This window comes from Furipterus horrens, unplaced genomic scaffold, assembly GCF_987537825.1.
Source record: "Furipterus horrens unplaced genomic scaffold, mFurHor1.1.pri manual_scaffold_7, whole genome shotgun sequence".
Classification (NCBI taxonomy): domain Eukaryota; kingdom Metazoa; phylum Chordata; class Mammalia; order Chiroptera; family Furipteridae; genus Furipterus; species Furipterus horrens.
This window is the reverse complement of record NW_028327177.1, coordinates 120,443,961-120,460,399: the sequence shown is the minus strand read 5'-3', so window position 1 is coordinate 120,460,399 and position 16,439 is coordinate 120,443,961. Positions and strand designations below refer to the sequence as shown.

Here is a 16,439-nt window from a genome sequence, read left to right as displayed (position 1 = left end):
TTTTACCACTTTCACCCTTAACTGATCTTATCTAGTATGTGAACTTAACAACTTATCTCCATGTTGTTGTGAGAATTAAATAAGTTCATGTTTATACAGTGCTTAGCATACAGTTTGACCCATGTAGGAGCTACTACACTATCAGCAGCATCAACATCGCCTTTATTTCAGAGCCTTTGTTGCAAGGACAGGGCTCTATCAGTCTATAAGAGAACTTAAAAGAGAGCAAGCTCTGTACTTCTAAGGCTTACACAGCCATCAATGATGCAGTATGGAGTGGAGGATTCTGGGTTTACTCCCAAGTAACAGTGAGGCAGGTTTGAGGACTCCTGGTAGATGAAGCCTAGGTAGTTTTTTATTCGAAAGGAATGCACATTAAGGTGATCACTGCCTGTTTGTCTGTATGTGCGAGCATATGCAAATTTGACACTTATTTCAGGCTGAACATCTGCTGTACCCTGCAGGATAGAAGCACCAGGGAAACCGGGAGAGAAAGACTTTTTGTCTTGTTTATTTGTTTATGGGGTGGCAGGTGGCCTTTTATCCTCTGACTTTCCCAACCCAGCTAACCCTCCTCCCTCCCCACAAGGAGCTTAAAACCATAACTGCTCACTGTTAAACTTGCAAACACAAGCTGAAATATCCAGATGCCATCAAAATGTGGCTGATCCCTTTGCAGTGCATGTGTCATGCTCTTTGATGGGCAAAAGTTCACATAGGAGAGAATGCAGATGAAACCTGAGTCTATTCATGGTGGTCTCATGCTTTTTGTGTATTCTCTACTTTATGTGCTTTAATTTTAATATACATTTAAATGGGATTTGGTTTCTAAGAAAGTGTTGCTGAGATACTTGAAATCCTTATAAGAAACCTCTGCTTCTAATGCTCTATTTGAGTTACATTTCGATGGCCTACAGTCAATGTTCTCATTCTGAATTGATCCAAACTTACCAGGATTCTCAGGTTGGCCTTTTTGCCAATGTCCTACTAGTTCTGTCCTAAAATAAAAATTAAAAAAAAATTTATTTATGAATTTTAGAGAGAGAGAAAGGATGTGTGTGTGTGTGTCTCTCTCTCTGTGTGTGTGTGTGTGTGTGGAGAGAGAGAGAGAGAGAGAGAAAGAGAGAGAGAGCTTTATTTATGCTTTATTTATGACTGGGGTTCAAACCCTCAACCTTGACATATTGGGATGATGCTCTAACCAACTGAACTACCCAGCCAGGGCCTTCAAATAAGAATTTTAAAAAAGAATCAGTTTATAGTGTGAGAAGGGGTAAGAGTAACTGTTTTCTTTTGCTTCACAACTTTGAGGCATATAAAGCCTTTATTTCTCTTAGACATGGGACCAAGCAGGAGAAACAGAACTTCAGGGTTAGAAGGGAAGGTAAACTTAGAGTCCAGTGGAGTCCAGTTATCTGGGGGATCTTCTTCAAGGGTGAAGGAGAGGGGGACAAGCCATGATAATGAAGGGAGTGACACACTAAGCATAAGCAATCACTAAGAAGCGAAGAGGGCAGATCAGTTTGCTGCAGTCAGAACAAGTCAGTCAGATGTGTCAAGATGTGCAAGACTAACAGGAATCTTTGTCTACTCAACACTATGAGCATCAACACAATACCAGGCTCTGGGCACACTGACTGAAACACTTCCTCTTCCTTCAAGATACCATGTCTGCCGCAACTTCTGAGTCCACTGAAAGATACCAGTATTTCAGAACATGAAAATACTGGATGCAAGTGAAATGTTCAGGCCATTACTTACTGAGCTTTTCCTATCATTACTGGCCCGTCGTGAGCACCATAAAAGTGTATGGTAGATAAAACTGTTCAAGATATTTCAGGGGAGAATTTCTGCTCCCTAAGGGAAAGTACTTAAAATACAAAACTGACAAACAAAACACCTGTTGGGCCTAAGATGGCAAGGAAAGCTGACATGATAAAATGACATGAGTCCCACGATATGCAATTTTCCAAGAACAGTGGTCTCAGAAAGGTGCAGAATTAATTTTGCCCTCTAATTACACAGCAGAGGCATGTCTACACACAGACTACTCTTAAAGAGCTAAGTATCTGGGCTGTCAAATATGATTTTGAAAATTACTATTATTCAGCAAATAATTTTTAAGAATAATGGTTTTAAGCAGCCAAATCTTATTTTATTTATTTTTTTATTTTATTTTTTTTTTTTCAGATTTAATGTGTTTTATTGATTAAAATATTACATTTGTGCCAATTTCCCTTCCCTCTGCTCCCCTCCACCCGGTGGCCCCCCTCCCTCCAGTTGTCCCCCCCTTTTAGATTATGTCCATTAGTTGTGCATACAGTTCCTCCCAACCTCTCTCCGTCTATTCCATTCCCTCCTACCTTGATCCCCAATTCCTATATCATCTCCCTCCCTTTCCCCATTCCCCCTCCCTGTTGACCTCCCCCCAATATGCTTCCCGTACCCACAGTTCCTTTTCCACTCTCGTTGCCTGTTTAGTTTGCCTTTGTTTCATCTTCCTAGCTTCTGTTTTTTTAAACCAGTCCCTTTAACATCTCATATAACAGTGGTTTGGATCTAATGAACTCTTTCAGTTTTATTTTGTCCTGGAAACACTTTCTCTGTCCTTCTATTCTGAATGACAATTTCGCTGGATAGAGTATTCGTGGTTGTAGGTTTTGGATTTTCATTACTTTGAATATTTCTTGCCAGTCCCTTCTTGCCTGTAGGGTTTCCCTTGAGAAGTCTGCTGATAGTCTAATTGGGACCCCTTTGTACATAATTCTTTTCTTCTCTCTTGCTGCTTTTAAGATTCTCTCTTTATCTTTAATTTTTGACATTTTGATTATAATGTGTCTTGGAGTGGTTCTCCCTGGGTCCAGTCTCTTGGGAACTCTCCTTGCTTCCTGGACCTGCAAGTCTATTCCCTTCCCCAAGTCTGGGAAGTTCTCCTTTATTATATTTTCACTCAATTTTTCAAGTTCTAGTTCATCTTCCTCATTCTCTGGCAAACCAATGATTCTTATGTTGGGCCTTTTATAGCTGTCCCAGAGGTTTCTGATCCTCTCATTGTTGCTTCCCATTTCCTCTCGCTGCATTGGTTGACTGCTTGTTCCTTCTCCATATTCCAGTTTGTTGAAATGAACTCTGGATTTTTTTTCCTCACCATCTGTCTCGTATGCGGTTTTGTTCCTTTCGTTATGAAAGTTTTTCGCTTCTTTCTTATCTTTTTCCTGCTCTTTTGTGAATTCTGTAAGCCACCTGATAACAATGGCCCAGAACTGAGCCTCTGACAGGTTTCTTATCTGTTCATCTGTCAGGTTCTCTATCTGTTGCCTGGTGAGCTGTGCCACTGGGATTTCTATAGTTGTCTGCCTCATTTTGACAGATGCGTTTTGTTTTCTTGGGCCGGCTGTCGGGGGCAGTGCCTGTGTACGCGTCACAATCCAGCGACCGGCGCCTGTCCGCGACCTATTTCGCAGTCCTGTGGCGCTTTCTTTCTTTGGGGGCGGGGGTCCAAAATGGATTCACACAGTTATTCAGCTAGGAGACCGGGATCCGTCCTCCCGCCCCCCTGGGCCTCACTGTTCAAGGCGATGCGGTGGCCGCTCTCCCCAGCGCTGGGGTCGCGCACTGCCAGGGGCTTGACTGCCGCCGGGATTTCTCCCCCCCCCCCCCCCCCCCCCCGCCGCTCCGCCAACAGCTTTGCCCTCTTTAACTCTTACCTGCCCAAATGGCACCGCTGGTTTATAACTTCATATGTTGGGCTTCCGTGTAGTTTTATTTTCTGGAATTTCTAGTTATCCTTTGTTTTGAAGTAGTTGTATTACTCTCTAGTTGTAGAGGGAGACCTAGCGTGTCCGTCTAAGCCTCCATCTTGGCCGGAAGTCCCCAAATCTTATTTTAGACTGAAATGGGAATAAACTTAAACCAAATCCCTTTTTTGGAAATATTTCTCTTTTCAGTACAATCGAATTAAATTGTAATATACTTACAGAGGAGGCAAGAGGTGTTGGCAAATCAGACTTCACTTGTAAGATCTATGAAGGGGAATCCAAAAAACCCAGGATTTATTTATAAAAAATTATGTATTTATTCTTACATGTTTAAACTTCAGTCACCTTCAAAGTACTCTCCATTTGAGGTAATACATCTATCGAGACTTTTTTTTTCATTGCTTAAAACAGTTTTTGAACTTTTCAATTTTGTTGCCTGTTAGTGCTTCTGCTGTTTTACATTTTACTTCTTCCACAGTAGCAAAACATTTCCCTCTGAGGACTTGTTTCATCCAGGGAAACAAAGAAAAATTGCTTGGGGCAAGACTGGATAAATAGAAAGAGTGAGGCACAAGGAGCTCTGTTGTTTTTGGTCAAAAACTGCTGAACACTCCGCACACTGTGGGCAGGTGTGCTCGTAAATCACTCATTGTGAAATGGGCAAACACACCGAAAGTCTTCAAAAAAAATTCGCTGAAGCCAAACACAGCCTCTCATAACAATGCCAGCTGGTGCGCTGATACAGATGGGTTCCTAGAACATTCACCTAGTCAGGGAAGCCTGTACTACAAGGGGCCCACTCTCCAGAAGATAACTTCATTTTATGGGAGTCCCCCCTCATGGATACAGAAAAGCTTAATTATATAAGAAATTAACTGTGCCAAGAGGTCCAAGTAGACACAGCTCAACAGTGCATGTGAATCATATGCTTTCCCAGTGATTTTTACATTTGAGATAGAAACTACATACTAAAAATATAAAACTAAACATAAATATTAACCTTTGCATATTAAAGACATGGGGCCCAGACCTAGATAAAAATATAAACTCACATTCAGATACCACTGAGGCTAATGCTGATTAAAGAACTTGAGAAATACTTGACTAGATTCTATAATATACATTACAGGCCCTATACCTCACAATTTACCACTAAGGGTAACAGATCTATGAATTACATTTTGATGAGGTATTTTGTAATTATAGGTAAGCAACTCTACTATACCCTGGAGTTTTCCACATGTAAATTTATTTCACCCAAGAAGTTTGCAACCTCATGCCCCAGGTAATAGAAGTGAGGTGAATAATAGTTCAGACTGATTTAATGGTTGACAGTATTGATTCTCTACTTTCTAGGGGTACTGGTGCTGTAGTAGTTCAGCTATTTCTACAAAAAAGTGTGTGTTAGCTTAGGTTTGATGGTAGATTCTTTTTCATCTTAACACATCCTGCTGTATCAAACCACCTGGCAAAATTACACTATCTATACAGCAAAGTTTTTTCCCCCAATTACTCAACTTAAAATTTTCCTGTGGCTTTTCCAAACCTTTTGTCCTGAATCTAGGGGAAGTGAAAAATGGCTGTTTTTCAATTCAGCTGTTCTTTCAATTTGCTCTTTCAAATTCTACTATTGACACTCTCTTTGGCTTTGTTACTTCTAAGAAATATAATTCTAAATTCCGTTAACTTTTCATTTTAGACTCCATTTACTGGCTATGTAGGCTGCTGTCTTGAAGACTTTATTCATTTTCTCAAAATCTCATATAGGTACCAAGTCCAAGTAAACTTTTTGACATTTATTTAATCAAACATCAAATATATATTTAATATTGATTCTACTAGGAGCTGACTTAGGCACTGAGGATATAGAATAGAACAAGACAAAACCTTTATAAAGTAGACATTCTGGTAGTAGAAGGTGACCATGAACAAGAAAATATATGTATTAAAATAACTTCAGATTTTGCTAAATGCTATGGAAAAGATAAATAAGGTGCTGTGACAGATGGTAACTGGGACAGGTAAGGACAGAGGAGCAGCTTTGCAGGAAGAAAGAATAGCAACGCAGAGGTGCTGAGCCATGCATGGTAGGCAGAAGCCTTTCATGCATAAAGAGGGAAAGCAGGCCCATGCTGAAGTATAATGCCAGACACAAGATGGCATCAGATGAGTATAAGGGGCAAGAAGGTGTTTGATACATAAAATGTTGAAAGTTATGGTAATAAGTCTGAATTTTAACTGTCCATGAGGATCCATTGAAACATTTTAAGCAACAGAATGACATTATCCAATTTATATTTTTGGAATAGAGACAGGGAGAACAATTATAACACTTCCTGCATGTTATGGTCAGAGAGATATGTTTCAGGACCTTCTCCAAAACACCTCCCTCCCCCAACACTTCCCATGGGCTGGTGAGGGCAAGTTGATTCTTCCATTAGTATAGAACTCTTATATTCAATTATGTTTATTTATATATGCCTTAACTAATGCCTATGACCACTTTGGAGCTTTGGCAATTAATTATATTTATGTTTGTATTTGTTTTACTTGAGGGTCAAGACTCTGATGTATTTAACTTTTTAACTACTCTTTGAGCATGGTGCTTGGTATATTGAGAAAGTATATGTTGTTTTGTTGGTGGTTGGGGGGCATTGGAATACTGTGATAAATGTTGAGGTTTTGAGCTACTATGGGTCAGCATCATAAACTATTGATACTTGAATATCACCAACTATGTCAAAAGTAAAGAAGAACTGATGGAAATGGGTGGTCCTCAAGGACTTCCTTGTCTCTGCTTCAGGGACCATCTCTGAACTTTGGTGTAACATCTTGTGCTATGTTTGGAGATGGAAATTCAAAGACCTTCACCTAGGGGTCACTGATCCTCAAGCTGAAGAAATATTTCTCCCTATACTAAAGAAGTGGGGAGACTGAAGGTGGAGACCTTATTTTCTTATGCTGATCAGGTTATATGACAATAATAAAATATTGAGGAAAAATAAGAAAGTCAACACACTTAAAATATAATGGGTTTCATCACTGAAAACCCCTAAGTAAGGTAAAATTAAAAAGTTTATCATCTTTTTTCAACAATCATTGTCATTCATTGTTCCATAACCAAAACCCCACCACCAAAGTCAGAATCTACCACATTGCAAAGCGCCTAAGATGTTTATATATAGCCATATCAATATCTGCCCTTCAGTGCATTAGCATTATTAATTTTTGAAAATATATTTTAGATGCACTTTAATCATTTTGTTTGCTTATCACAAATTCATAATTCTTGTGTTAAGGCAAACTAAATTTCATAACCAAGAACAGATGATTTTGCACTAAAATCGACTTTACAGGGTTTACCATGAGGAACAGTGGGGCATATTTCTCATAAATTGCATAGAGAGAAATAGCTAAATTAATCTATGTCACAATGGCCATTCAGGAGATATAAGTAAGGGCAAATATAGAAAATACCCTGGGTTCATAAAATGCACAATTAGCATGAGGTCAAAACAGTGCTAACTAGTCTTTTCATCAACTTAGAAAATATTTTCTTTTTCTCATGAGAATTAGATGAGCCATTATTCTATTGTTATGTAATTTATCACAGTTCTAGGAGCTATATCTTACTATTACATGCATATTTTAGTTTTCACTATTTCTTACAATGCTTTTTGGTATTTACTTCAAAACGAGTTGACTAGCAGTCTTCTCTTTACCCAGATGCTCTGGGAATTCTCTTTGTCACCTGATAGTTTATAAGCTACTTGGATTAAAGGGTAACATCTGGAAGGCACAATTAGAAAGACATGAGACAACCAAAGAGACAGTTAAGCTAGTATGTATCAGAAATAATGGGGGATTTGGGGATAAATGGAGAGCTTGAATGAGAGGGAGGAGAGAGATAAAGACAATAATAAAGGGCTAAGCAACGGGGCAGAGTGGCCTCGATATTTTTAAGAATAAGGATATATAGAAGAGTTACATTTATATTATTTGCACTTCTATTATGTAAACGTTCTTCCTTCTAGAACCTGCTGATCAACCTTCAACAGAGGCTTCAACCCACCAAAACCCATGTGATTGCATATTTTTGTTAATATGTACATGAAAATTCAGGAGAAGAGTGGGTCTCACATTGGTCTGACACCAGCTCAGAGCTGCAGAGAGCAGGAATCCACACCTGTACGTTGCCATCAGGATATAATCTTCCCTAAAAGTGACAGTATACTTAGAGCACAAGGCTTTTCCCCCAGGGTATAGAACTATGGGGAAGGACGGTCCAAATTTACCTAGTCTTTAGAAGGCATAGCATCCCAGGATCCTACATATAATGTGCATAGAAGCTTCTGGTGATAAAAGATTAGGAAATACAAAACAATAAAGATTTCAGAGATAAGCTTCAGTTGCATTTACCCTTAAAAATGTAGCTTACAGGGAGCCCTCTGAAAAGAGGAAAACTTTTGGTTCCAGCCATATTGAAATAACATATATTGAACTATATGTTCCAGGAAAAAATAATTACAAAGCTGGATGAAATACATAAAATAACTGTTGGAAAACACTGGAGAGCAAGCAAGTAGTTTGACTTAAAGGGCTGTGATCCCCGAAAAAGAGAAGCACTGAATGTGAGCACCATATTTATCCAGGTATTTTTCTGAGAGATGTACTATTTCATTGTCAAGTGGAATCAAGTAAACTAGAAGAGAGCAATCTTAGTGGTGGAGAAGACAGAGGATGAAGTTCAGGCATGCCAAAGCATGTGCAATTTGAGGAGTAAAATCCCAAAGAGGGGGTAACTGCATCAATGAGGCATTAGCCAGCTCCTAATTTGAACATGCAGAGGGCAGTCTCCAAGAAGCTCAGAAGAAAACAGCAACTGGGAAGCTAACTGGTAGAGCCTAGGAGGGGCTTTGGTAAATATTCAAAGCTTTTAGCTGATATCTAGATCAGCCTAACAAAGCCTAAGAGGAACTATGGGCAAAATGAAATTGATTTCCTGGTATACTACCTGCCTTCCAAAAGAAAACCTTATCCTATTTGGAAGGAAAAAATGTAAACATTCTTTCGTAAGCCACATCTACATTTAAACAAAATTATGACAACTGCCAATAAAAAGGGAGCAAATGATTTTTTAAAAACCCAAGAGAAGTAACAGATAATGAAAATGGTCCCTTAAGCAATTCAAATATTAAAGTTTTAAAATCACTATGATCAATGTTTCAGTAAATAGAAAAAAATAGGATACAAAATGTGATCAAAGATAAGGATCCTTCAAAAGTAATCAAATAAAAAGGAAGTAGTGGTTGCAATCCAATATATGGTCCATTTGTCAGTGCTGAGGAGTGTTGGCTCTTTCTCTCTCTTCTCTCATTTCTTCTTCCTCTTTTGGTTGCTCCTATCCCCTAGCTCACCTCCATTCTTCAAAAATAGTTTTCACATTAGGCTGTCATGGAGAGCACAAAAGGCACCTGTAGTTTTAAAATTTGATCTATTGAACGAGAAGACATCAAAAGCATCTTCAAGAAGAAAAGGCAACATAACTAGTAGAAAGTGTACAGGTTTTAAAATGACACATATCTGTGCTCATACACTGTCCATGCCACCTACAAATTTCTGTGATCACATACCAGTTATTAACCATTCTGCATCAGCTTTTTATTCCATAAAAATTGATTAACACTTACCTTAAAAAGTCATTTTAAGCCCTAAACAAGATGCTCTATACAGGCTGACTGCTTAGCACAAATAGGTTCCCAATAAATAGCAATGCCTCCTTTGCTCTTTGCTATTATCAGTGGAGAGAAGCACATATTCAAAACTTACAATCTTGAACTTCAGAATGGGATACCATCTATGTATTGACTGTCACTAGACAGCTTCAACCCAGATTAAATAATACACAAAATTTGGAATTTTTCTCTACCTTTCAAAGTGGAGAATATTAATGATAAACAAAATGTATGCACAATACTAGTTAGTCAAAACCATAGCTTCTTAGCCCTTAGGAAAGCAATATTGCAAATATCTTGGATGAAGCTCAAAACAGCAGAACAAGGCTGCTTTTGTTGTTGTAAAATGCTATGCATGCTCTGGCTTGCCTTTCAACAATCATTGCTATTAAATCATTTAACTCTTACACATCTAATGAAGTCATGTTCATGATCAGCTTAATCACAGGATGCAGTACAATACATATTTTGACAGGAAAGCTGTTGGTATAAACTGAAACATGACACAAATACATAATTTCAAAAAACGTTCTTTATGCTTTGAGTATGACCAACTTTGGTTTGAATCCTTTGGTGAGTATTTAATTGTTTTAAGACAGGCTTTTGGTACTGGTTAACAAAAAGATTCTTCCTAGGCAAAATTCATGTTGATCAAATAAGTGGAGTAGTGAGAATTACAAACATAGCAAACTCTGAAACATATACTCTTTCTGGAAATAAACAAGAAAGAAACTGAGCTAACGAGGTCATTATACTTTCTAAGAACGTTGATAACAAACTCCAAGTATGACCTGTAGCTCATTTTTTTAATTGCTCAACTAACTAGTGGCTAAACAGTCATACCTTATACATTCAGAGACTTTATAGAGTGAGGTCCTGCAATGTGCTTTCTGTTGTAAATGATCTCCAGCCCTGTGGTATTTGGTCTCAACATTAATTGGAGGTGCTACTTACATCACTCTCGTGACCTTCTCGAAGGTTGTATGTGAGGTCATGCTGAATGTCTTCCACGAATTTGTGAGCATATTCTGGGTAAAGGTCTAGCACTTCAAAGAGTCCTTTGAGGATGATACACTGGAGATCACAGTAGGTTAAAGCCTTTACATCTGCATTGGTCTTGATTACTTGATCATTAATTGATAGATTTGCTCCAATTAAATCTCCTTTTCCTTGAAACAGTGAAAAAAAAAAGTGTGTCACTTTAAAGAAAAATAAGTTTAAGCCTTTTATCCATTGGGTTAAAAAAACTAAAAATATAAAACAAAATATACAAAATAGGAAAACAAGTTTTGAACTGGTAACTTCATTTGACAGAGATCACACTCAAAAGAGAAGTGGAACCTTTACCTGTTGCAGGATTTCTCAACCTCAGTGGTGTTGAGATTTGGGGTCTGATAATTTTTGGTTCTGGGGATATTCCGCACATAGTAGAATGTTTAGCAGTACCTTACATTCCCCACCCCCAGTGGTGACAACCCAGAATACCTTCAGACATTGACATGTCTCCTGGTGGGCAAAACTGTGATGACTGGTGTAGAGGATAAAGGCCAGGAGACCTAGAGTTAGGACTTGTAGGTCATGGGTGGGCTTTAGACAGGTTCCTCACAGGACTCAGTAAATGACCTCAGATAAACCATTTGACACTTTTCTCTCAGTTGTTTAATCATTTAAAGGAAATAATAATAGCTCAGATGTTCTGAGTATAAAAAGGCTCTGTGATTCTGAAAAAAGATTACCAAGAAGTGTATTAATAATGTGGATTCCAGCACTTTGGAAAATAACATAAGCATTACCATCAGCTTTTGAACATAGTCAGGTTGTTTAATTGATCTCTAAACATGTCTACAAGACAGATGCTGTGGAAGGAGGAGACCTCCATCCCTCTTCTCAGAGTAGGGAGGCAAGATAACCAGTGGACATCATGGGCAATGAAACCTACTACATAAAAATGTAAAACACAAGTCTTAGTTCTAATGCTCTGTGATGGTGTAAAACTCCATTTTCTTCATCAAAAAGAAGCTCTTCATTTATGCCACTGCAGGGAGAGAGGATCTCATACCACTTTTTTCAAATTATCTGTGCTAGTCTATCTCCCTCCCCACCTTTGCTATTTTGTCTTCAATACCTCAGGCTATTACCCTGGCTGGTTTGGCTCAGTGGATTGAGCGTCGGCCTGCGAGCTAAGTGTCGCTGGTTCGATCTTCCAGTCAGGGCACATCAGAGAAGGAAAACTCTGACTCCAAAAAACCTCCGCTGCCTTGCGGCATACCTCTTCAGGGGAAAGGCTAAGGGAGTAAACCCCGACAGAAAATCCGGAGCCGGAGTCCCTAAGGCGGTTTGACGTTGTAGTCAACACCGGCAACTCCTGCGGCGCACCTGAAGCCAAGCTGTATCGACTCCGTCTTTCCCTTGGACCCTTCAGCTGCGAAGAGAGGGGGAGTCTGCTGCATGGGCAACAGCAGACCCTCCATATCACCCTGCCCAGGCTCTGTAGCTTCAGCTTCACTGGAGAGGACACTCCAGCGTCATCGCAAGATGTCGATTCAACATGGGAGGAGACAGATACCGTGTCACTCCCGAGTCGGACTGCACAGCCATTCTCGGCGGTGCAGATAGACTTTTAAGAAGCTACACCATCGTCTCTCGAGACGGACGGCTGCCGACGACCTCAGGCTATCAGTATTAGGCTGGAATTCACCTGCCTGCAAACTAGCTTACTTTCTAGAATTTGTTGATTAGATATGTTGAACAATTAATTTGAATCTTTAAAATCTTTGAATCGATTTGAATCAGTTTAACTTAGCAGTAAGGTGAGCATAGATGTAAGTGCTAACAAAAGATAATTACAGCTTCAGATTTGTTTTAGACGGCCACTAATATTTAAAATCTTTGAATTGATCTGAATCAGTTTAACTTAGCAGGAAGGTGAGCATAGATGTAAGTGCTAACAAAAGCTGATTACAGCTTCAGATTTGTTTTAGACAGCCACTAATTCACTCAGCATCCATGTGAGAAGTAGAAAAGAAATCCATTCAATTCTCAGACATATGTAGGTTTAAAATTGAGGTGATATGACCAAGTTCACAGAGGATAGTGTCATTAAGTTCATGGCTGCAACTTAGGAGCTTCTGCATTGATACTTTGTCCTCACATAGCATCATGCTTAGGCTTTGACTTTTATTTTTTTAATGGTCACTTTGCTTCTCCATTTCATATGGAAACAACAATAAACAACTGACCAAACACCACAAGGCAAACAATACTTTTGGAGTGTTATAGTACAAACTGTCCCCATTTGTCCCCCATTCTATTAACTTTTTAATGTTTAACCTTTAATTTTATTTTGTCTAGAAATTATTGAAGCAAAGTCCCTGGAATTTAGTAGGCTTCATTAAAATTCTGTTTTACTGAATTTGGTAATAAAAGAAAACACGCTAAATTAACCATAAATTCCTAAGATATTAGTTAACATTATAGCAGATCAAAAAATTGAGCATTTTAAAATTATTGAATTATATTTAGAGATTATCTTCAAATAAATATCAAATTTAAACCTTGAATTCAGACTATTTGGAAGAAGAAAAGAGACTAAAATCTCTGTTTATAGACAGTAAAGGAATAAACAGCCACATTATACTGAAGAATTCCATTTTGATTCATTATTGCCACCAACCTGCATAACTTGAAAATTTTGTTTCTTGCACATTTTGTTAGGAACTGCTGCTCAAAAACTCAACATTGGGTTCTGATGCAAGATATAAATACAGCCAGAATGCCTTTAATACAGCAAAAATTTTTTTAAATTTATTTTTTAAATTGAATTCATTGGTGTGATGTCGGTTCACAAAAACCATACAGGTTTCAAGTGTACAACTCAATGAAACATCATCTGCACACTGCATCCTGTGCCTGTATCCCCAAGTGAAGTCTCTTTTTGTATCCATTTATCTCCTTTTGCCCACTCCCACCTATTCCCCAACCCCCTTTCCCTCTGGCTAACACCACACTGGTGTCTGGGTCTATGTGATATATATATACATTTTATTTATTTTTTGTTTAATCCCTTCACCTTTTCTCATTCTGCCCCCCAACCCTTCTCTCTGACATCTGTCAATCTGTTCCATGTATCCATGCCTCTGTTTCTATTTGTTCACCAGTTTATTTTGTTCATTAGAGTCCACATATAAGTGAGATCATAAGGTATTTGTCTTTCTCTGAGTGGCTTATCTCATTTAGCATAATAATCTCCAGGTCCATCCATGCTATCACAAAAGGTAAGATATACTTTTTTATGGTGGAGTAAGTATTCCATTGTATAAATGTACACGACTTTTTAATCCACTCATATACTGATGGACACTTGAGGTGTTTCCAGGTCTTGACTATTGTAAATAGCGCTGCTATGAACACAGGAGTGCCTATATTTTTTCAAATGAGTGTTTTGGGTTTCTTCAGATATACTTCCAGAAGTGGGATCACTGGGTCAAAGGCAGTTCCATTTTTAATTTTTTGAGGAACCTCCATAGTGTTTTCCACAGTGGCTGCACCAGTCTGCATTCCCAGAATACAGCAAAATTTTAAGTTCTGGATATACGAGGAAAATTTATCATGATGCACTATCTTGCCACAATGAGCACTGACATTTTCTTTTTTTTTTTATTTTGGTTTTTCAATTACAGTTGTCCCCTTTTCCCCCAATTTCTCTCCCCCACCCAGCCCACCCCCTCTCCCGCAATCATATCCCTCCCCGTTGTCTATGTCCATGAGTCTTTTATACAGGCTCTTTAATTAAACCCTTCCCTTACTTATCCCCCTTCTCTCCCTCTCCCCTCCCCCCTATTGACTGCTATTCTGCTCTTTGTTCTATTTAGTTCCTTTGTTTGTGTTGTTCTTTAGTTTCCTGTATTAGGTGATATCATATGGTATTTTTCTTTCTTTGCCTGGCTTATTTCACTAAGCATAATTCTCTCTAGTTCCATCCATGTTGTTGCAAATGGTAGGAGTTCCTTCTTTCTTTCTGCTACATAGTATTCCATTGTGTAAATGTACCACAGTTTTTTGATCCACTCATCTACAGATGGGCACTTAGGTTGTTTCCAGCACTTAGCTATTGTAAACAGTGCTGCAATGAACATAGGAGTGCAGAAGTTCTTTTGAATTGGTGTTTCAAGATTCTTCGGGTATAATCCTAGTAGTGGAGTCGCTGGTTCAAAAGGCAGTTCCATTTTTAATCTTTTGAGGTAATTCCATACTGTTCTCCATAGTGGCTGCACCAGTCTGCATTCCCACCAACAGGAGCACTGACATTTTCTGTTAAGCAACTGGTGTCTGGAGTAACTTTAGAGTCATTGTACTTTCAAACCTTCAGTGATCATAATATGACTCCTTCAGCCACAATGATCACAGCTATAAAACAGTACCAACATCTTGCCAAACTTGGCACTCTAGGAAAAATTTCAATTTGTTTATTCATTCAATAAATATTTATGAAGTACTGGCATATGTGTGGGACCTCAGGTTCAGCTCTGGCAAGCAGGTATTAGTAATTAACAACATGGTTCTCAACTTCAATAATTTTAATGCCTTGTGGATTTCTTACTGTTTAGATTTAGGACCTAGATGTGTTCCTTAATTACTCTGGGTTTCAGGATCCTTATTACTAAAAGAAGAAAAAGATATATATGGTCCATTACAATCTACATTTTTCATAATTGTATTACTGATATTTGCCAATCAGTTATCCTTTCATTGAGGAAAAAAAAGGTTGATGAGATGCATTTGCAAACCATCTGGGTTAGAGCGGTAGCTGATGTTTAATTATAATTAGGCAGACTAATGCCATCTGTGAAGAGTGCATTTATGGGTGCTTTGTTGTTTTAAACAATGAAGAAATTGGTAGGAAAACGCAATTATCGGGACATGAAATGAAGGTGTACAAGGCAGACAAATTCTATTCCTGTAACAAATCCCTGCTTCTGTGTCAACTGCCTCCTAGGCTTTAGATTAAGTAATGCCTTCACATATTGATTGGACAATGAAGTTGTTCGAATAAGTTATGGCTTGACAGCTGTTTGGTGATACTTCTTTCCTACAACATTATATATTAATTCATTTTGTTGGCAGAATGAACATATATTAATTATCTACAGATCATGTGTGAAGCCATGTGCTTAAATTTATCAAAGTCAGTATTAATCTGAATTGACCCTATTAAGACAGTAATACCTTAGGGAAAGTAAAATAGTTAATCTCCATTGAAATAATGTTAACCACAGAGAGAAAATATTAATAGTGTATTATCTTTGTTTGGGTTTAGTCCCAATATCACATACTTGTGTTTAGAATGATCATGTGGCATTTTGCACTTAAATCACTTTTGATAGATACATGGGAGAAGCAAATATATGAAAATGTTAATCACAGAAATCACAATTTATGGAGGAAATTGGGGCTTGAAGGAAAAGGCAATGGATTAAATCTTTAGCTGAAAGTAGAAGAAGAAGAAAAAAGAAAACTATTAACAATAAAATGGCAATAAATACATATCTATCAAAAATTGAATAAAAAAAATAAACTAAATAAGCAAATAAGCAGGACAAAAACACTCATAGATACAGAGAACATTTTGACAGTTGCCAGATGAGAAGGAGGGTTGGAGGGGTGAGTGAGAAAGATAGAGGGATTAAGAAGTACCAATTGGTTGTTACAGAATAGTCACAGGGATATAAAGTACAGCACAGGGAATATAGTCAATAATGTTCTAATAACTATGTACGTTGTCAGATGGGTAGGAGACTTATTGAGATGATCACTTAGTAAGTTATATAATATATAATCACTGGGGTGTACACCTTGAAACTAATATAATATTGTATGGCAACTGCAATTGAAAAATAAAAAATTATTTAAGTAAAAAGAATAAAAATGAGAAAGTCCAATTGAATTA

The 16,439-nt window shown here is 38.0% G+C and overlaps 1 protein-coding gene across 1 annotated transcript in view; it reads right to left on the bottom strand.

Moving 5' to 3' along the window:
• Positions 1-16,439, bottom strand: part of KCNH8 (potassium voltage-gated channel subfamily H member 8) — a 331,588-nt gene that overhangs the window by 57,600 nt on the left and 257,549 nt on the right. The window contains exon 11 of the mRNA XM_090283012.1: positions 10,448-10,662. Within this exon, the coding sequence (XP_090139138.1) occupies positions 10,448-10,662 (215 nt within the window). The remainder of the gene's footprint in view (positions 1-10,447; positions 10,663-16,439) is intronic.